Raw genomic sequence first — 15,783 nt, 5'->3', positions numbered from 1 at the left:
TAGGGTTAAAAGAAAGTCAGGAACTCGTGCAAAAGGTGGGTGAGGAGCGTGATATTGAAACGTAACGGCATTGCGGCAAGTCCCGGAAAAGATGCGCTGTGATTGGCTGAACCGGACGTAGGGAGCGCTCCGTTGTAGTCACTTGGACCGCGCGAGGTGCACCAAAACCCAATTATCATGGCGTTTATCGTGCGCTTGCCCAGGCCTTACGGCCTGGGCATAAATATAACGATTGCATTCACCACGGCTTCGTAAGCGGCCACTCGCGCCTGCGGCGCTCGGGGGCGAAGAGCAGGACCAAGGTCCGCTGGCCTTCGCGCCGCTTGCAGTGTCGTGGACAATAACTTAATGTCGTGGACAATAACTGTGACATCTAACCATAAAACGAGCGCTCCCTTCGTGTATGCCGTTACCTTTAGATATCACGCGGGTGGCGTGGCTAAAGAAAGCAGCCGCCCCGTCGGCTGACCCAAAAATTTAACAAACGCATCTATTTCTGGCGGAGGTACGCAACCTCCAACCTAACTAGCGCCCCTTGTGTCTGGCGACATATTTTACCATTTTAACTCCATGTTTCAATAAAAATTCAAAGAAATGTTTAAAATTGAAAGAATACATTTAAAAAATCTTCAACTCGAATGTCGGACACACAATAAATATACAAGGTTTACTATACAAGCAATTATATTCTTTATAATTTGGTCTATTTTGGAAATGTTACAGGACCTGTACTCTACTGGAACTATCAGAGAGAGACACAAAGTAAATAATGTCAATGTACATTTCATTAAATCTAGATTTTGAAAAATGGGCATGACAAAAACAACAACAAAGAATTGGCACACAAGGCATTTAATTCGTTAATATTTTTATTTTAGTTTTCTATAACTTTTTTCTCCACTATTTCACACACCAAGTGCTTCAAGAACAATAGACACCACAAACATCACAAGATTTCAAAACTGCGTTGAATGTTTCCCCTCCTACAAACCCCACTCCTTGCTGGTCCGCTCATCACTAGTTCACTCTCCTTTAATGGGGGAGGGGGGTGAGACGCACGAGTATCACATAATACCTATACCATCACATAACTGAATACATTGATTGTGTAATAATTTAAAGCTAAACGTTATACTGAGTTATGATAGACACACAGAATGTTTCCTCAATTACGGATAGTCAGAAGAGTGTGAAACAAACGTTTACGATGAAACTTGGGTGTGCAGTGGCTATAGGGGTTTTGCTGTCTATCTATCCCCACATCTGCTGATGCTACAACTGTCTCTTGTGCAACCAAATGGAGTGTAGAGTGTGTTTCACAGTACTACGCCCTCCGTACTTGACTTCTCACTGGGCTGCTAAAATAACTTCACTCTGCAAAAATCAACACTTCCACAAACACACAGATGAACTCTTTGGCAGATGCTACCGTATCTTGCCCAGAGGTTCATCCTCTTGTTTGATTGTGATCGTCAAGTCACTGATTATCTGTTTGTATCATCAATGGGTGTTAATACAGTCGTTACAGTGTTTTACAGATAAGTTCACAGCTGCAGTTAGACAGAAGCCAAACAACGAGTCACACATCATGCTATTCTGCTCTGCTCTGGAGGGTCCAGAGAGTGGGAAGAGAGGTGAGAGTTGATTGTTGAGAGGGACAGTACAGGCTAGGCATGGAGTGAATACTGACCAGAACACAAGCTTAAAACTTTATAACTTTTGTGAGATCCCACCTGAAATCTCTAAACTGGTTCCAATAGGTAGTACAATTAAACAATTACATTTTAAACTTGATCATATATTTTTATTTTAAATCTGCAAAGCTCAAACTTCTAATTTAATTTGTTCAGCTTAACGGGAAAAACTGAAAGACGCCTTTCCCTTTACAAACACAAGTTCAAAATATATCTTTTAAGAACATATCTATAACAGTTAACATCAGTGACAACAACCCTAAAGTACAGTAGACAGCGCAGGCCTGTGACTGACGGGGAAGTAACAGAGCAGTTTAAACTATTAGTTGGAGGCAGTAGTATGTGGGTGGAAGGTGATGCTTAGTAGGCATGGTTGGCCACGTAGAGGGACTGTCCAGCAGCACCGCCACTTCCAGCAGACTCATATTTACCCAGCGCTGCCTGGGAATTTGCCTGGAGGGAGGAGAGGAGAAGTCATGATGTGCCACAGAATTTTAACAGAACCCCAGCCCCCACTTCCTTGGAAATATCCAGCACTGTTTTGTATCCATTTGCTCATTGTATTGTATCCTAATATGAATGTGCACAAACAAACACATGAATTAATTAAGTTAGTTTGTGCTTAATCTATTCTGCAGGATGGCATGATCAAAATCAAAATATTATTTGCGACCGTAGGTTTCAAGTTTACTATGAAAACCAGCACATCTTGTCCATGTATCTCTCTGTCTGTCTGAAGGTCACGCCTGACACTGTGGTTCCCCTGACACATCACTGTGACATCACAGGTGACATCACCTATGTAAAAGTCCATATATGGGTATTCCTCAGAATCCCTTTTATGCCCATGAAGGTCCCTGATGTCATCGATATACATCACTGGCCAGATGGCCAAGACTTGGCCCATATCTGTGTGGCTAGTTCAGATAGAGATCTCCATGTATGGGCATAAAAGGGATTGTCTGTTGTGATGTCATGGGAACCACTCTAACAGCATCCCTTTTGTGCCCATAAATGGGGATCCCTGATGTCATCAATATTAAGCCCATATCTAACAGGACTTCTTATGGGAATGCCCATATGTGGAGGAAGACAGCCCATATCAGTGTGGCTGGTTCAGACAGGGATCTACCATCAGTACATGAATCTCCATATATGGGTACCAGGGTTCTCCATATATGGGTAACTGGTCCGATATACTCACTGGCCATATGGCCAAGAATTAAGGGCGAAGTTGCATGTCGCCCTGAGGCGTCTTACTAGTTATTATCGTCTTTGTATGTACCATAAGAATGATAGAAATGCTAAGTGACAAATACATTTTCAAGCAGAAATTTGAAAACGAATTTTAAATGTTTCTGCACTAAAGGCATTTCACGAGAGTCATCTCATTCAAAGAGGCATTCATATTGTCGCTATGAGGGGTTGACAAGCAATAGACCTTTCAAGCTATCCTTTGGCCATCATCAGTGTGCAACTGTGCATGAGACTTAACCCTTAACTACATACTTAGAGGATGTTTCACACTCATTGTTATGTACAAGAGTTCACACTAAAGTCTGTCTTTTTCACTCAAAGACACCTATAAATCATGTAGAACTCAAATGTACCTCAGCACGCTTGAGGAACTCCTCAGTTGCTGCCTTCTCATTACTGAGATCTCCTTTCCAGGCATTGAGGGCAGAGGCCTGAAGGGCACGGCCATAAGAGAAGGTAAGAGCCCAGGGCTTGGCGAGTGGGCAGGTGTTGATGCAATTGAGGTTCACACTGGCATCTTCCTCAGACTGGCCTCCAGAGAGGAATGTCACTCCTGTGGAAAGAGACAGATTTTACAGAACAGATGAATCTTTCCACTCAGCTGAAAGTGGCATTCATTTTTACAGACATAAACATCTTTCCTTCTTGCAAGTAGAGCTGCCTGCAATTATAGATTTTCTTAACGATTATTCTATTACTTTTTAGATAACCCTCACAGCGCTTTGGGAGATTGTGGAATGTGGATGGCCATTTTTTATTATTTTTACAATTGTTTTGAAATGTTCTGAATCTTGACATAGCCAAAAAAGGAAGTGATTACATATCGATTATTAAAGTATATATACATTTTTATAGTCGGTTAATTTGATTAGTTCGATTAAATGTTGCACCCCAGCTTGTAAGGACTTTTGTCACACTGTGCATGGAAGTCACACGGACCTGTGACAGCTGGGGGTACGGTGCGGCGCAGAGCAGTGACGGTCGACATGGCGATCTCCTCATTGGTGTACTTGTTGGGGCAGGAGTGTCCGGCAGTGACCATGTTTGGTTTCAGCAGGGTTCCCTCCAGGTACACATGGTGGTCTGACAGGGCCTTGTACACAGCAGCTAGGACCTACAAGATAACAGTGCGATGCGATGAGAACATATTAAAAGGTCCTATTCAAATAAATGTTGCTAGACAGCTAGTGTTACGAAAAGGGGTTCCTCTATAGAAAGGTATAACAACGCAAAGGGGTTCCCAGACTAAATGGGTTAAATGATTCAGCACAAGAGCATGGGAGACATGGGTCTTTCCTGTTCTAATGTCACAGTGTTCTACAGCAGGGGTTTTCAAAGTGGGTGACGGGGCACCCTGGGGCGAGATAATTTGATAATATTTGGAATTTATTTGGACACTTGAAAAAATATTTAGTATAATTTTAAACTTGAAGTACAAAGTTATTTTCAGTCAGTTCTAGCCAAAATGGCTAAAATGGCTAACGCTTTCCTCGCAACATAATCACTAAAATATTGTCACTGTCTGGCAGAAACCTTGTATCTCCAAGTGAAAACAGCACACAGCACTACAAGCACACAACGCCTCGCGATGCGAGACGTTGTGTGCTTGTAGATCTGCTGTTTTCACTAGTTTAGTACATTTTATAGATGATAAATACAAAACAAACGGTTCTGGACATACAAGGTTTCCACCCGACACCGACGATATGCTATAAATATATAAAGGTGCTGGGAGTGAAAATTATAATGTACCGGTGCCTCGGATTAAAAATATATTCATGGGGTGCTCTGAGACAAAAAGGTTTGGGAACCCCTGTTCTACAGGACCATAAGAATTGTACTGACCTTCTCAGTAACGTACTGACAGCGCTTCAGGTCATGGTCTCCATCAGGAAGAATCTCAGGCTCCACAATAGGAACAATACCATTCTGGAACACATTAAAACATGTTTTTATTATTGGTACCTATATTGGTACTAGAACGATTCCATTTTGATTTGTACTTGCACTAGTATGTATAAGACCCCTTGTGTTCAGTATGCTTATACTGAACACACAAAACAAGAATAAAAGAATAAAACAATGACCTGTTGGCAGATGCTAGCGTAGCGGGCAAGTACATTAGCGTTCTCCATGATGGCCAGCTCAGATGGTGTGGTGTCTGAGATTTTCAACACACAGCGCCACTTCGCAAAGTCCGCACCATCCCTCTTATACTGGGCACAACGCTCAGACAGACCATCTAGACCTGAATATGCAGAATGAGAAGAATGAGAATCAATATCTGAATGATAAGCATGCACCATGTACAGTACACTCTCATAACAGTACAAACATGACGTGTATTTTGATTAAAACGTAGGCAAAGTATGCAGTAGAGAGACTTTAAATGACAAAGATGGATATAATAATATAATAAAAAGATAAACAGGTATGCAAATAACAAGAGAGACTAAGCATGGGCTATTACTAGATGTTTAAATTACAGCCCATGCCAATTGTCTTATTTATGGAAGTGTTTGACTGTACATGACTTTACTTCATACCCTGAGTGGTTGTCTCGCCATTTGTTCCTGCCAGGGGCACGACACCTTTGTCCACCTGCCAAGAGGCAAACAAATATAATAAATATATATCCCCAAGCATTTAATGGTTATCAGTGATGTTTAACGTATCATACAGTATAAACTCATCCCAGGATCCAACCTGTGCCTCTCCTTCATTTTGAGGTTTTACACTGTCTATCTCTCCGTTATGAGGAAGGGAAAAAAAAGTGGCAGCCTGAATTGTTCTCAAAACAAGCCCGCACTTGTTTCCATTCGAACAACAGAATATGACCTTACAATTCCTGTGACGTAAATACATCTTCTAAAGCTTAGCCTATCCTCTTAACCTGATCTACTGTTGATACCTTCAGTGTGTCAGTGTGTGAGAGTGTGTACGCATGACTATGTGTGTGTGTCTAAACACAGAGACACAACTAGTATGTTTTCATAAACATAGAGGCAGCCTCTCGTGGGTTTGAAACCATACACTCTACAAGCCTTGGCTGCTTATGATGTCTGTAAGGAACTGATGCTTTTACTGTATGTGTGCAACTAACCTGCACTTATTTTTATTGCTCTCAATAATTGTGTCAGCCTACCGTAAATATTTACAACGCATGGGCTTAGCAGACGCTCTTCTTGCATGAATCAATCAACAAACGACAGGGAAAGTGGAATACAAAATAGTGTGCCAAGCGATACATCAAATCTAGCATCTGTCTACCACATACTAACTACGGGGTTACTTACTACACATTTTCCTTTTAAGAAATCCATGACCAGCTCTGCAAAGGATTTAGTCACACTCACACTCTTGGCTGCTATCTCTCACACACACAATAGTATACATTTTGGCTGTGTTGGCTGACAGCTGTGAAAGCCATGAAAAACACTTAATATACCCCCTCACAAATAAGCACTGAAAGAATGAAGGGTGCCAGGGAAGAGGGGACGTACCTTGATGCCCACGACAATGCCACGGTCTTTGATGAGCTGGGCAAAGGATGTGCCGTCGTCTGTGTTTTGGTACAGGGTTTCATGGAAAAAGATGACACCGCCGATACATGCGTCCATGCGCTCATCGGCTGTGAACAGGAGCTGGCGGTAGCGTCGCCTGTTCTCCTCTGTGTTCTCCACCCCGATGGGGTTCAAACGCTTCGCCATGCTGCCTGTAGACACAAATAATGACTTATGCAAATGGGAGCTACACAGTTTTATTTTCTCTATCATTAATATCGGCATATACATATACTGTATACATATGCCTTGGGGTCAGTAACAACCCTCCCAAGTATTGAGAGGGGGGGGGGGGGGGTACCAGCCTATATCGGGAGCGAATCTCTGGCATAATTATCATCTTGTGTGAGCGGTTCAAAGATCCAATCTTAACCCTCCCGAGTTGGGCCGTCCCGAGAATGCTCAAACATGATTGATATTTATCTGCATCGCTTCTGGCCGAGAAAGATAGTCTAAAAGCAGTGGTGTGTTGGACAGCTGAGGCTTGTAGATATGTGGGAAGAACACTGCCTATAACATGTCTTCACAGATATAGCCCAACCATTCGTCACCACTGCCAATTAAACCGTCTCTGTTCGTTATTTACATCTGCTAGTCAGTTACTGCTGCTACTTCCGCATGTGATATGAAATCATGCGTTTTAATTATATTTAAAAATCGTACGTTGATTACAAAGACTATGTTTTTAAATCACTATCATAATTGAAATGTGAAATGGCTTCTACAATAATCAATATCCAATGGATTGATTGATTATTATTATTATTTTTTGTTAAGGTCAAGCGCCATATGGTGGTTGTTTAGTGCCATTCGCATTGAGATAAAGATAACTATATAGTTCACCATTGTATTCTTTAAAGTCGGTGTGAACTCTGCCATCCACTTGATTTAGAACAATTTTTAAAACTATATTATAGTTAAACTGCTCAGTGTGAATGACCCTTAATGGTCCAAGCCGGAATACTAGATGTACAGACATGCAAGCAAACACACGCATACATGCATACCGGTGGACTCATCCGCTGCCAGGATGCCTTTGCCAGGTGCGACTATCCTCTCAGCGATGTCCTGCAGCTCCTTCTTCTGCTCAGGAGTAAATGCGGGATACTGGTGTGTCATGGTGGCTGAGCGTCGCTGAGCGGTGGCTGAGAGAGAAAAACAAACAAACAGAGACATTACTTTGCTTAACAGCTTGTATACCTGTATAGTTTCCTAGCATTCAATGTCCGGGTGGTGCAGGTGTAAAGATCCTGCCCAGCCCACCACTGTGGGGTCTCTGGCTTGGCCAGATTCTCTAACATGTACAACTGTCCATTGATGCTATAGGGTAGGGAGGGACATCCGAGGTTGCACTAGCGACTCCTACAGGTTGGTTGGGGCACCTGTTCAACAGGGAGAGGGGCTGCAGTAGGAAGGATAAAGTATTCCTCAGCATGTGTCATGCACTCCCAGTGAAACTCTTCACTGTCATGACCAGGTGAATAGAAGTGGCTGGTGAAGTCATGTGTATTGGAGGAGATGCGAGGTTGTCAAGACAAAACAGTAGGGGTTGACAGTGACAGGAGCTAAAGAAATAGGAATGATGAAGGTCACGGACTGAATCAATACAGCCATTTTCAAAATAAAGATGTTCTACTGTAATTTATTTTTGCTCCAGGGCTAATGCAACCTCAGTCTAGGTACAAGAGGGGTGCATCTCTCCATTCCGACATGTCTCCTTTCCGACAGACACTAACCCCATCTCTTACCCTAACCTCTATGGAAGTGTTGCCACTCCGACAATAAGAAGTCACTGTCAGAGTGGCGACATGTCGGAATGTAGAGAGCCCCCCGTACAAGAGCTACAGCTTATCATCAATTGCGTGCTTGTCTAATTTACCCAATATTCACCCAATTTAGTCATCGTTTAAGTTGTAGTAGTGTATTGTGGTCCCTGTCACTACCTACCCCACTGTTGTCCTGGGGGGAGCAGTAACCACATGTTCCTTTAAACTTGACAGGAGTTAGACAGGAGTTTAACAGGCAGAGTGACATCTATGGAGGATCACACCATCTCCCCCAGTTCCCCTGCTCTACTGAATATGCACCCTGGCCAGTAGGACAGTCAATCCCCACAGGCTTTCCCTTGTGAACACTGACAATTGTGTCCATTGGAGCACCCGGCCAAGCCGGAGGCTCTGCAGCCAGGAATTAAACCTGGGACTTTACGGTGCAGCTATTTTTGCATAACAAACAATATTTTTCTTAACCTAATTGTGTACATTTTTTCAAGTCTTCAGCTTAAATTGAGGTTAAGGTGGCAATTATGTAAATGTTACTACATGCGGAGGGATATTTCTAAAATAACAATATTAGTGTGTAAAAAAAAAAGGAACCAAAATGATAAAACCGGACCATTATTTTTACACTTCCGAGTTATATTAACACTCAAGATTTTACTGTGTACAAGAGCAAATAGATTTCCTCACAGTAGGTGAGCTGCAGTAACAGTGGTCTTTGTGATGTCATGTGTTTGGTGCTGAAACATAATGCTGACATCATGCACACACAAGCTTCCAAACAGCTTACATTCTTCCTCTCTATTCACTTTACCGCACATAAGCAGTTGCATAACCCCTTCCCCCCTCCCACCACACACACACACACACAGCGTAGCCATGGTGATTACTGAGGAAGAAAAACATATTTTTATGTTAAGAATAATGGTGGACGCGACAGAAAGATGGATACTGCACACTCCACTCCTTTCACCTTTCGACTGGCTTCTTTTTTTTTTAAATTGAACTGAACTGTAATGTCCAATCCACTGATAAGCTTATTGTACCATCTCTCTCCATAATGTATTTCAATCCAACTCAGACACACAGTTGTTTGTTTGTAAATTTCCATACCAAAACATTCTTCAAATTCAGTCTCCCACTTGAGCTGTGCCAAACTGCCAATTATAGTCCATTGTCAGACAACACAGACAGACTGATAGATAGATGGATGGATGATCCGATGGTGGAAATGTAGGGGACGCACGCACTCTCACAGAACCTGATGTAATCCTTCACAGCCTGGTAGCCTGTAGGCTGTCAATGTTGTCAGCTCGTCGTCATGTGCCCTGAAGAACTCATCAAGTCTGTCAACTCAACTCTAACTCAAACCTCAGTCGCTCCACCGCCTCCTCTGACCATTGTTGGTGACACACTGGTGATAGCTGACTGCCTCCCAACAACTGGTAGATAGGTTTAAACCAACCTCATAAAGTGATCAGAGCTCTTCATTGAGGGAAGAGCGACTTATTTGTAAGTCTTCCCACAAAAGGTGTTCTCATCCCATTCCCTAGTGGTGCAGGTGATACTGAGAGAAGCACTGCTAATCCTGACCAGGATCCCCTTCAAATGAATGAGGGAGCTAGGATTGAGTTTGGAAGCTCGCTACAGTGGAGATGATGGTGTCTTGTGCCGTCGAGGGACTGCCGCTGGGGTGACAATAAACGGTCACCAACACGACGCAGGTGAACTCCCTTGGACAGTATCTAGTTTGAAAAACGACACCCATTAACTCAATATCTGCAGTACACGCCACTTTCTTCTCAGAAGCATCCGACCCCAGACACCAATCTTTGCTTCACCCACCCTCCTCACTCAGTGTCCCTATGATCATATAAAAACGCTCCACTATGATATCAGTAGGCCTGTCACTATTATTATATAAATCCAAACATTTACACTATTTTCCAAAATTCCAAAATGTTTTTTAAGTATAATGTTATTAAATATTTCAGTCATTTCTTTATCATTCGTCATATCTGCCCTGTGCAAAGTTTGTTACTTTACAAAGCATAAAAGGCAAACAAAAATGAAAATTTTATTCATACTGATTTTATTTAGTTTTGGCATCAATGCCAAAAATGAAATAAAATCGTTAATCATAATTTGTATGACAATTAATCGTCAAGTAGAATTTCATGATCATGACAGGCCTGGACATCAGTACAGTATTTCTAACCACGATTCTGTTAAGCTTATCAGGCCAGAGTGTTTGTACTCACTTCGTGATGTGTTCGGCGTAACCAAAACATTGACTTTGGCCGGGTCTTTAACAGAGGCGACGGTACCCAGGACGACCACAAGAAAGTACGGGCGAGAGGTTTTGTTATTGTTCTGCGCACGTTTCTCCCTAACAAGGCTGTGTGGATATGGTGGGATATGCCCTGACAGTCTGTATTCTCTCTGTTAATCCCAGCTTACCGCTGCAAGATAACAACCTTCACAACACACGTACGCATGCCCTCACACACGCGCATGCCCACATTCCACTGAGAACAATGGACAAAAGCTGGAACAAAACTCCCAAAAGAGTGCTCACTGCAGTGCTGGCATGTCAAATAGAATGTGATGATAATATTACAGGTCTACTGTACACAGTGTTTGTCAGTACAGACACACAGGCTTTTGCCTCACAAAGTAACAGGCAAGGACAGGGACATAGTTGGTCTCCAGTGAATGGGGTAAAATGTGATACTCAATCACTCAATGTGTGATATTGTCTGCCTTATGCTAAAGGAACCAAAAAATGTTAATGTCAGTTTTGTCAGAGCCTGTTACACTCCTAGAGGTATTTCATGTCCACTGATCAGCTGCAGCTTGTGGTCCTAAAAACACGATTAAAACCAGAGGCCGCACCCATCATTCATCAGCTCCTGGCACTTGTGTGCAACATAATGCTTAAGTGGTTAACCGATTTCTTGATATCTATACAGATATATCCACACACAGTGAGCTTTACATGACACCTGAAACGTGTTAATAAATAAATTATGCAATAAGTTCAGTTGTCCATTTCTATTCTCTGGAGTGTGCGGTCCCTTCTTATGGAAGGTCTACACACACACACACACACACACACACACACACACACACACACACACACACACACACACACACACACACACACACACACACACACACACACACACACACACACACACACACACACACACACACACACACACACACACACACACACACACAGTTTCTTTTTAACTTCTCTTATTGTTTCTTCAAAGACACTGAAGACTAGCCTGCTTCTCTCAAGCAGTTCAGCAGTCCCACCACGGAAACTGGAGGAGACTAAAAGCACACAAAGAAAAGCCCAATGCTATTCATCTATCAATCCTGTGTAACCTAATCAACCTGCAAAGAGACTTGGCAGCATCACAAGTACTTCATTGAAGTTGCATTCAGAAGGCAAAGCATCAGAGTGACCTTCTCCAACGTGACCCTTGTCCCAATAAAGGATGCAGAAATGTGCTTTACATGCCAAGTTGCACCATGAATCAGCAGAAAATACACATAATGGTAGAGACCTTCCTGACTGTAACAAAGGCTGTCATTTAAAACAGGGGGCTTTTCAGGCCAGGCAAGGACCCCTTAACTGAGAGAGAGATGAAGCAGGCACCCCCCTCTACATATTGTATAAATGCGTCATGCAGATTTTCATCGACTTGTTTTACAGCACTGTCATCAGTCTATGTTGGATTCATGTTAATGTGTTTTTCAGACATTTAACCACTTAAATCGTAGATACGTAGTAAACTTGACCTTTCACTATGTACTTGGTCTGCTCTTTTTTTACCTCAACACCAAACCTATTTGCCAAAAATAGCCGATCTACAAGCTCTCAATGCCTCGTGCTGCGAGGCGTTGAGAGCTTGTAGATTGGCTATTTTTGGCTAAAGTTCTCCTCAGAATTGTTAATTTAAAAGAATTATCCTATCACATAAATATTTGGTGGCCCCCCTGTTGTAAATCTGAGGACCGCCCTGTTGAAGACCCCTGATGTAAAATCAACGAGAACAAGTAAGATGGTGGTCACTGCTCTGAACATGGTGGAGGGATAAAATTACATTTCACCCATGATCATCAGTGGAACAGCTGGATGAGCATCATTTTGGAGTCACGGCTGCCAAGGCCCTGAGACAGATTATAGGGAAGTTATATAACCTGTATTTGTCCAGGGAATGCAGCGAGTCAGAGTATGTCCTTCGACAAAGTATAAATTGGGCTTAAGGGAGTGTTTATTCCAGAGAGGAGGCAGTCTTTGTATACTAAAATATTAGAACTCTGCCAGTAGTGGTCCAGGCACTAGCCTTAGTAGCTTGACAGCGTGTCGCTGGTTCGAATCCCGATCCGACTACCGTAGCTGTGCGTCACTCCACTTCTCTCTCTCCCCATTTCCTGTCAGTATACTGCATATATCAATAAAGTCCGAAAAAAATATGGGATATGGATAAACAGTCTTTGCTTCTATGATGCATAACTGAATGTCTCCTTATTGCTACCCTGCTGCAGGGTGCCAATCGCAGCACTGTAGACCAAACATGTTTCTGCACTGCGACATCACGAGGCGACAGCCAACTCCCCATGGCATCATGCAGAGCCACCTCAACATGCGCACATACTGTACACTCCCTCGCTTCATGAGAGCTTTGATATATTAGTATGTGACGTCTTACATTACAAGGTTCAAGACACTTCTATTGCCACAACAACTAGGGTTGTTGTGTTGCCTGTAAAGCATGTCATTAACTCAACAATCATTGTCATAATAACACTCAGATTATGTAATGTCTTATAAGAGAGACTGGATGCCATGATGACAACATTGAAATTTACATTGGATCATAAATAATTCACCATCTATCATTCTGCCTTAAATATTTACATACAGTCAAAATGATCTTGCTCAGCATGACGAAAAGCGTTAGACATTTACAGTGCCTTGTTTCACTTGCATCAATTTAGTGTACCTATTTAAAGTGCAAAGAAGAGATGCTATTTGTGCTTTATTCGTGTTATTAGATACATTATTTCTATCGTAGCTTTTTCTGATTGATTCATCTAGCTATTTGTTGCGTTCTCAAACAGATTTGTCATTTGCATACAAGTGGCATTAGGCATTGTAAATAAATGTGTATGAAATGATTCATCTAGCTATTTGTTGAGTTCTAAACAGATTTGTCATTTGCATACAAGTGGCATTAGGCATTGTAAATAAATGTGTATGAAATGAAAGCTAGGTACTTATAACAAGGTTAATCTCTCTCTGATCTCTGCTGTCTGCTCTGCAGGAGCAGTTTTTTCCTCTGAAAATGGCTAGAGTACACAGTGTGCACTGTGCATAGCATACGTGCCCTGCCCTCTGTAGGCCATGTCGACTTGCTGGAGAAGATGCACGTACACACACCGACAGACCATGACACCTGATTCCAGGTGCGGTTTCTATTTGGAGGCCTTTAGCTACAGAGCAAGTTAAGAGGATCACCTTGATTTTCCACCACCAGCCCGGCCTGAACCCATGCCATCAGTCAGTCACCCATCAGCGAGGTGTACGTGCTCTATGACACCTCACTCATACATCAACATGGCGGGGACAGTCAGTCTTTCTTGCCAGAAATAACTGATTCACAACAATAATTGCTAACAACGCGTCGTGCGATGGAGCATTTTAATTAAACCGTTTTTTAGACAGCCGAACGATGGGACAAATGACCAGCAACTGCGTAGGACTGCATTCGCTGCAACTACATGTAACACAACAGGCTGCACGCATCGTGTTTATTTATTCATCTATTTATGAGTCATATATATACTTATGAGTCATATAATTTGATGGTCATATTACGACACACGGACACAGGCACACAGCAGCTACCGTATCGCGTATTTACACTCAATAACGTTGTTAAACTGGCGAGTTGCGCACTAGTATGTGCAGTTGGACGCAAATGAATTAAACTGGTTACAACGTTACGTGTGACACGAGTCACGATACGTTAATTAATTTGCTAACCAACGAGCGACAACAACAACAACAATGCGTGGCGCATCATCCATTATCACCACTATCCATAAAACATCAACCTTTCATTGAATGTATATCATTATTCTACCATACCTGATGCTGAGTGCAGGTGTAGAGTAGAGAGGATGGGTGGATGTTGCTGTTCAGTAGGCTGCTTCAACACTGCAACGCAACGTGACTCTCTGTACTAAAAGCCACAGCCGGGGGGGGGGGCGGGGTCACGAGCATCACTACGTCATCTACTGCTGCGCATGCTCTCATTGCTCTGGAGACACACCCAGTCCCGTCCCAGCATCATGTCATCATGAGCATCATTCTTCATACATCATTTAGGATGCAGCATGATGTTGCATTTTGACGAAATGGGGGGAGCATTAGCCAAAAATAGTCTCAGGACCGGCTATTTTTGGCAAATATGTTTGGTGTATGGAAAAAAGAGGTCCAAGTACAGAGCCAACTCAACGTTTTCAGGCCAAGGACCCCTTAGTTGGGAGAAAGATGAAGCAGGGACCCCCTCAACCTTTTCATAGATTCCTAGGTTTCATTGTTTGACAGCACAATCATCAGTGTATTTTTAGATTCATGACAATTTGTGTTTTCAGATATTTAACCAAGTGAACCGTCAATACTTAAAGGGGTACTGTCACCTAAAGGGGTACTGTCACTTTAAAAAGTCATCTTAAAATATGAGTTAATATTTTTATGATGTCATTGTGGGAATGTGCAATTATAAGCCAATCAAATTAATTGACTGTACTTAGACTAAATACTGTACTTTACTGGTCAGCTGTTGTTGGGGAGCGAGGGGCAGATTACACTGTGACATGAGTTTCAGACTATTTCAGACCGTTTTCAGAGAGACCACGTGACCTACTGTATCATACTATTATAATTCCGGGGCGTGTCAGCGGGCCTTTAATAAACTTGACCTTTCACTCTGTACTTAGTCTGCTCTTTTTCCCCTCTACGCCAAACCTCCTTGCCGAAAATAGCCGATCTACGGGCGTTGTGAGCTTGTAGATCTGCTATTTTTGGCCATGGTTCTTTGAATATGGACACTAGGGTTCATATAAAAAAGGTGAAATAAGTTTCTATCACACAAAGACTTGGAGGACCCCCTGTAGTAACTCTGGGGACCTCTGAGGGGTCCCGGACCCCCTGTTGAAGACCCTTGGACTAGAGTTTGATTAAATAAGTAAGCCTTGCCGAGCCATGAGGCCCATGATAGGGCAGGAGCCTATCACCTGTTTTCTGTGAGGCAGCTTGATACAAGCCACTCCCTGGACAGGACACTAGTATGTCGCAGGGACATAGCCTAATCCAACCCTTGATGCTGACTGAGTGCCAAAGCCTGGGTACCGAGGCTACTGAGTGCCAAGCAGGCATCCCATTTTTCAGAGTCTTTGGTATGACCT

At 42.7% G+C, this 15,783-nt stretch overlaps 1 protein-coding gene across 1 annotated transcript; it reads right to left on the bottom strand.

The window, feature by feature from the left end:
* Positions 1–1,459: 1,459 nt before the first annotated feature.
* aldocb (aldolase C, fructose-bisphosphate, b) lies at positions 1,460–14,517 on the bottom strand. The gene is made up of 9 exons (XM_080749088.1): positions 14,462–14,517; positions 7,522–7,659; positions 6,455–6,666; positions 5,498–5,552; positions 5,039–5,199; positions 4,797–4,880; positions 3,891–4,065; positions 3,305–3,504; positions 1,460–2,147 (listed from the first exon to the last, which is right to left on the bottom strand). Exons 2-9 carry the CDS (start codon positions 7,631–7,633, stop codon positions 2,055–2,057), a joined length of 1,092 nt encoding a protein of 363 aa, XP_080605214.1. The 5' UTR covers positions 7,634–7,659; positions 14,462–14,517; the 3' UTR covers positions 1,460–2,054.
* Positions 14,518–15,783: the final 1,266 nt, after the last annotated feature.

This window comes from Nannobrachium achirus, assembly GCF_963921795.1.
Source record: "Nannobrachium achirus genome assembly, chromosome: 19".
NCBI lineage: Eukaryota > Metazoa > Chordata > Actinopteri > Myctophiformes > Myctophidae > Nannobrachium > Nannobrachium achirus.
Note: the sequence above shows the minus strand (reverse complement) of the source record. Positions and strands in the feature narration are given on the sequence as shown.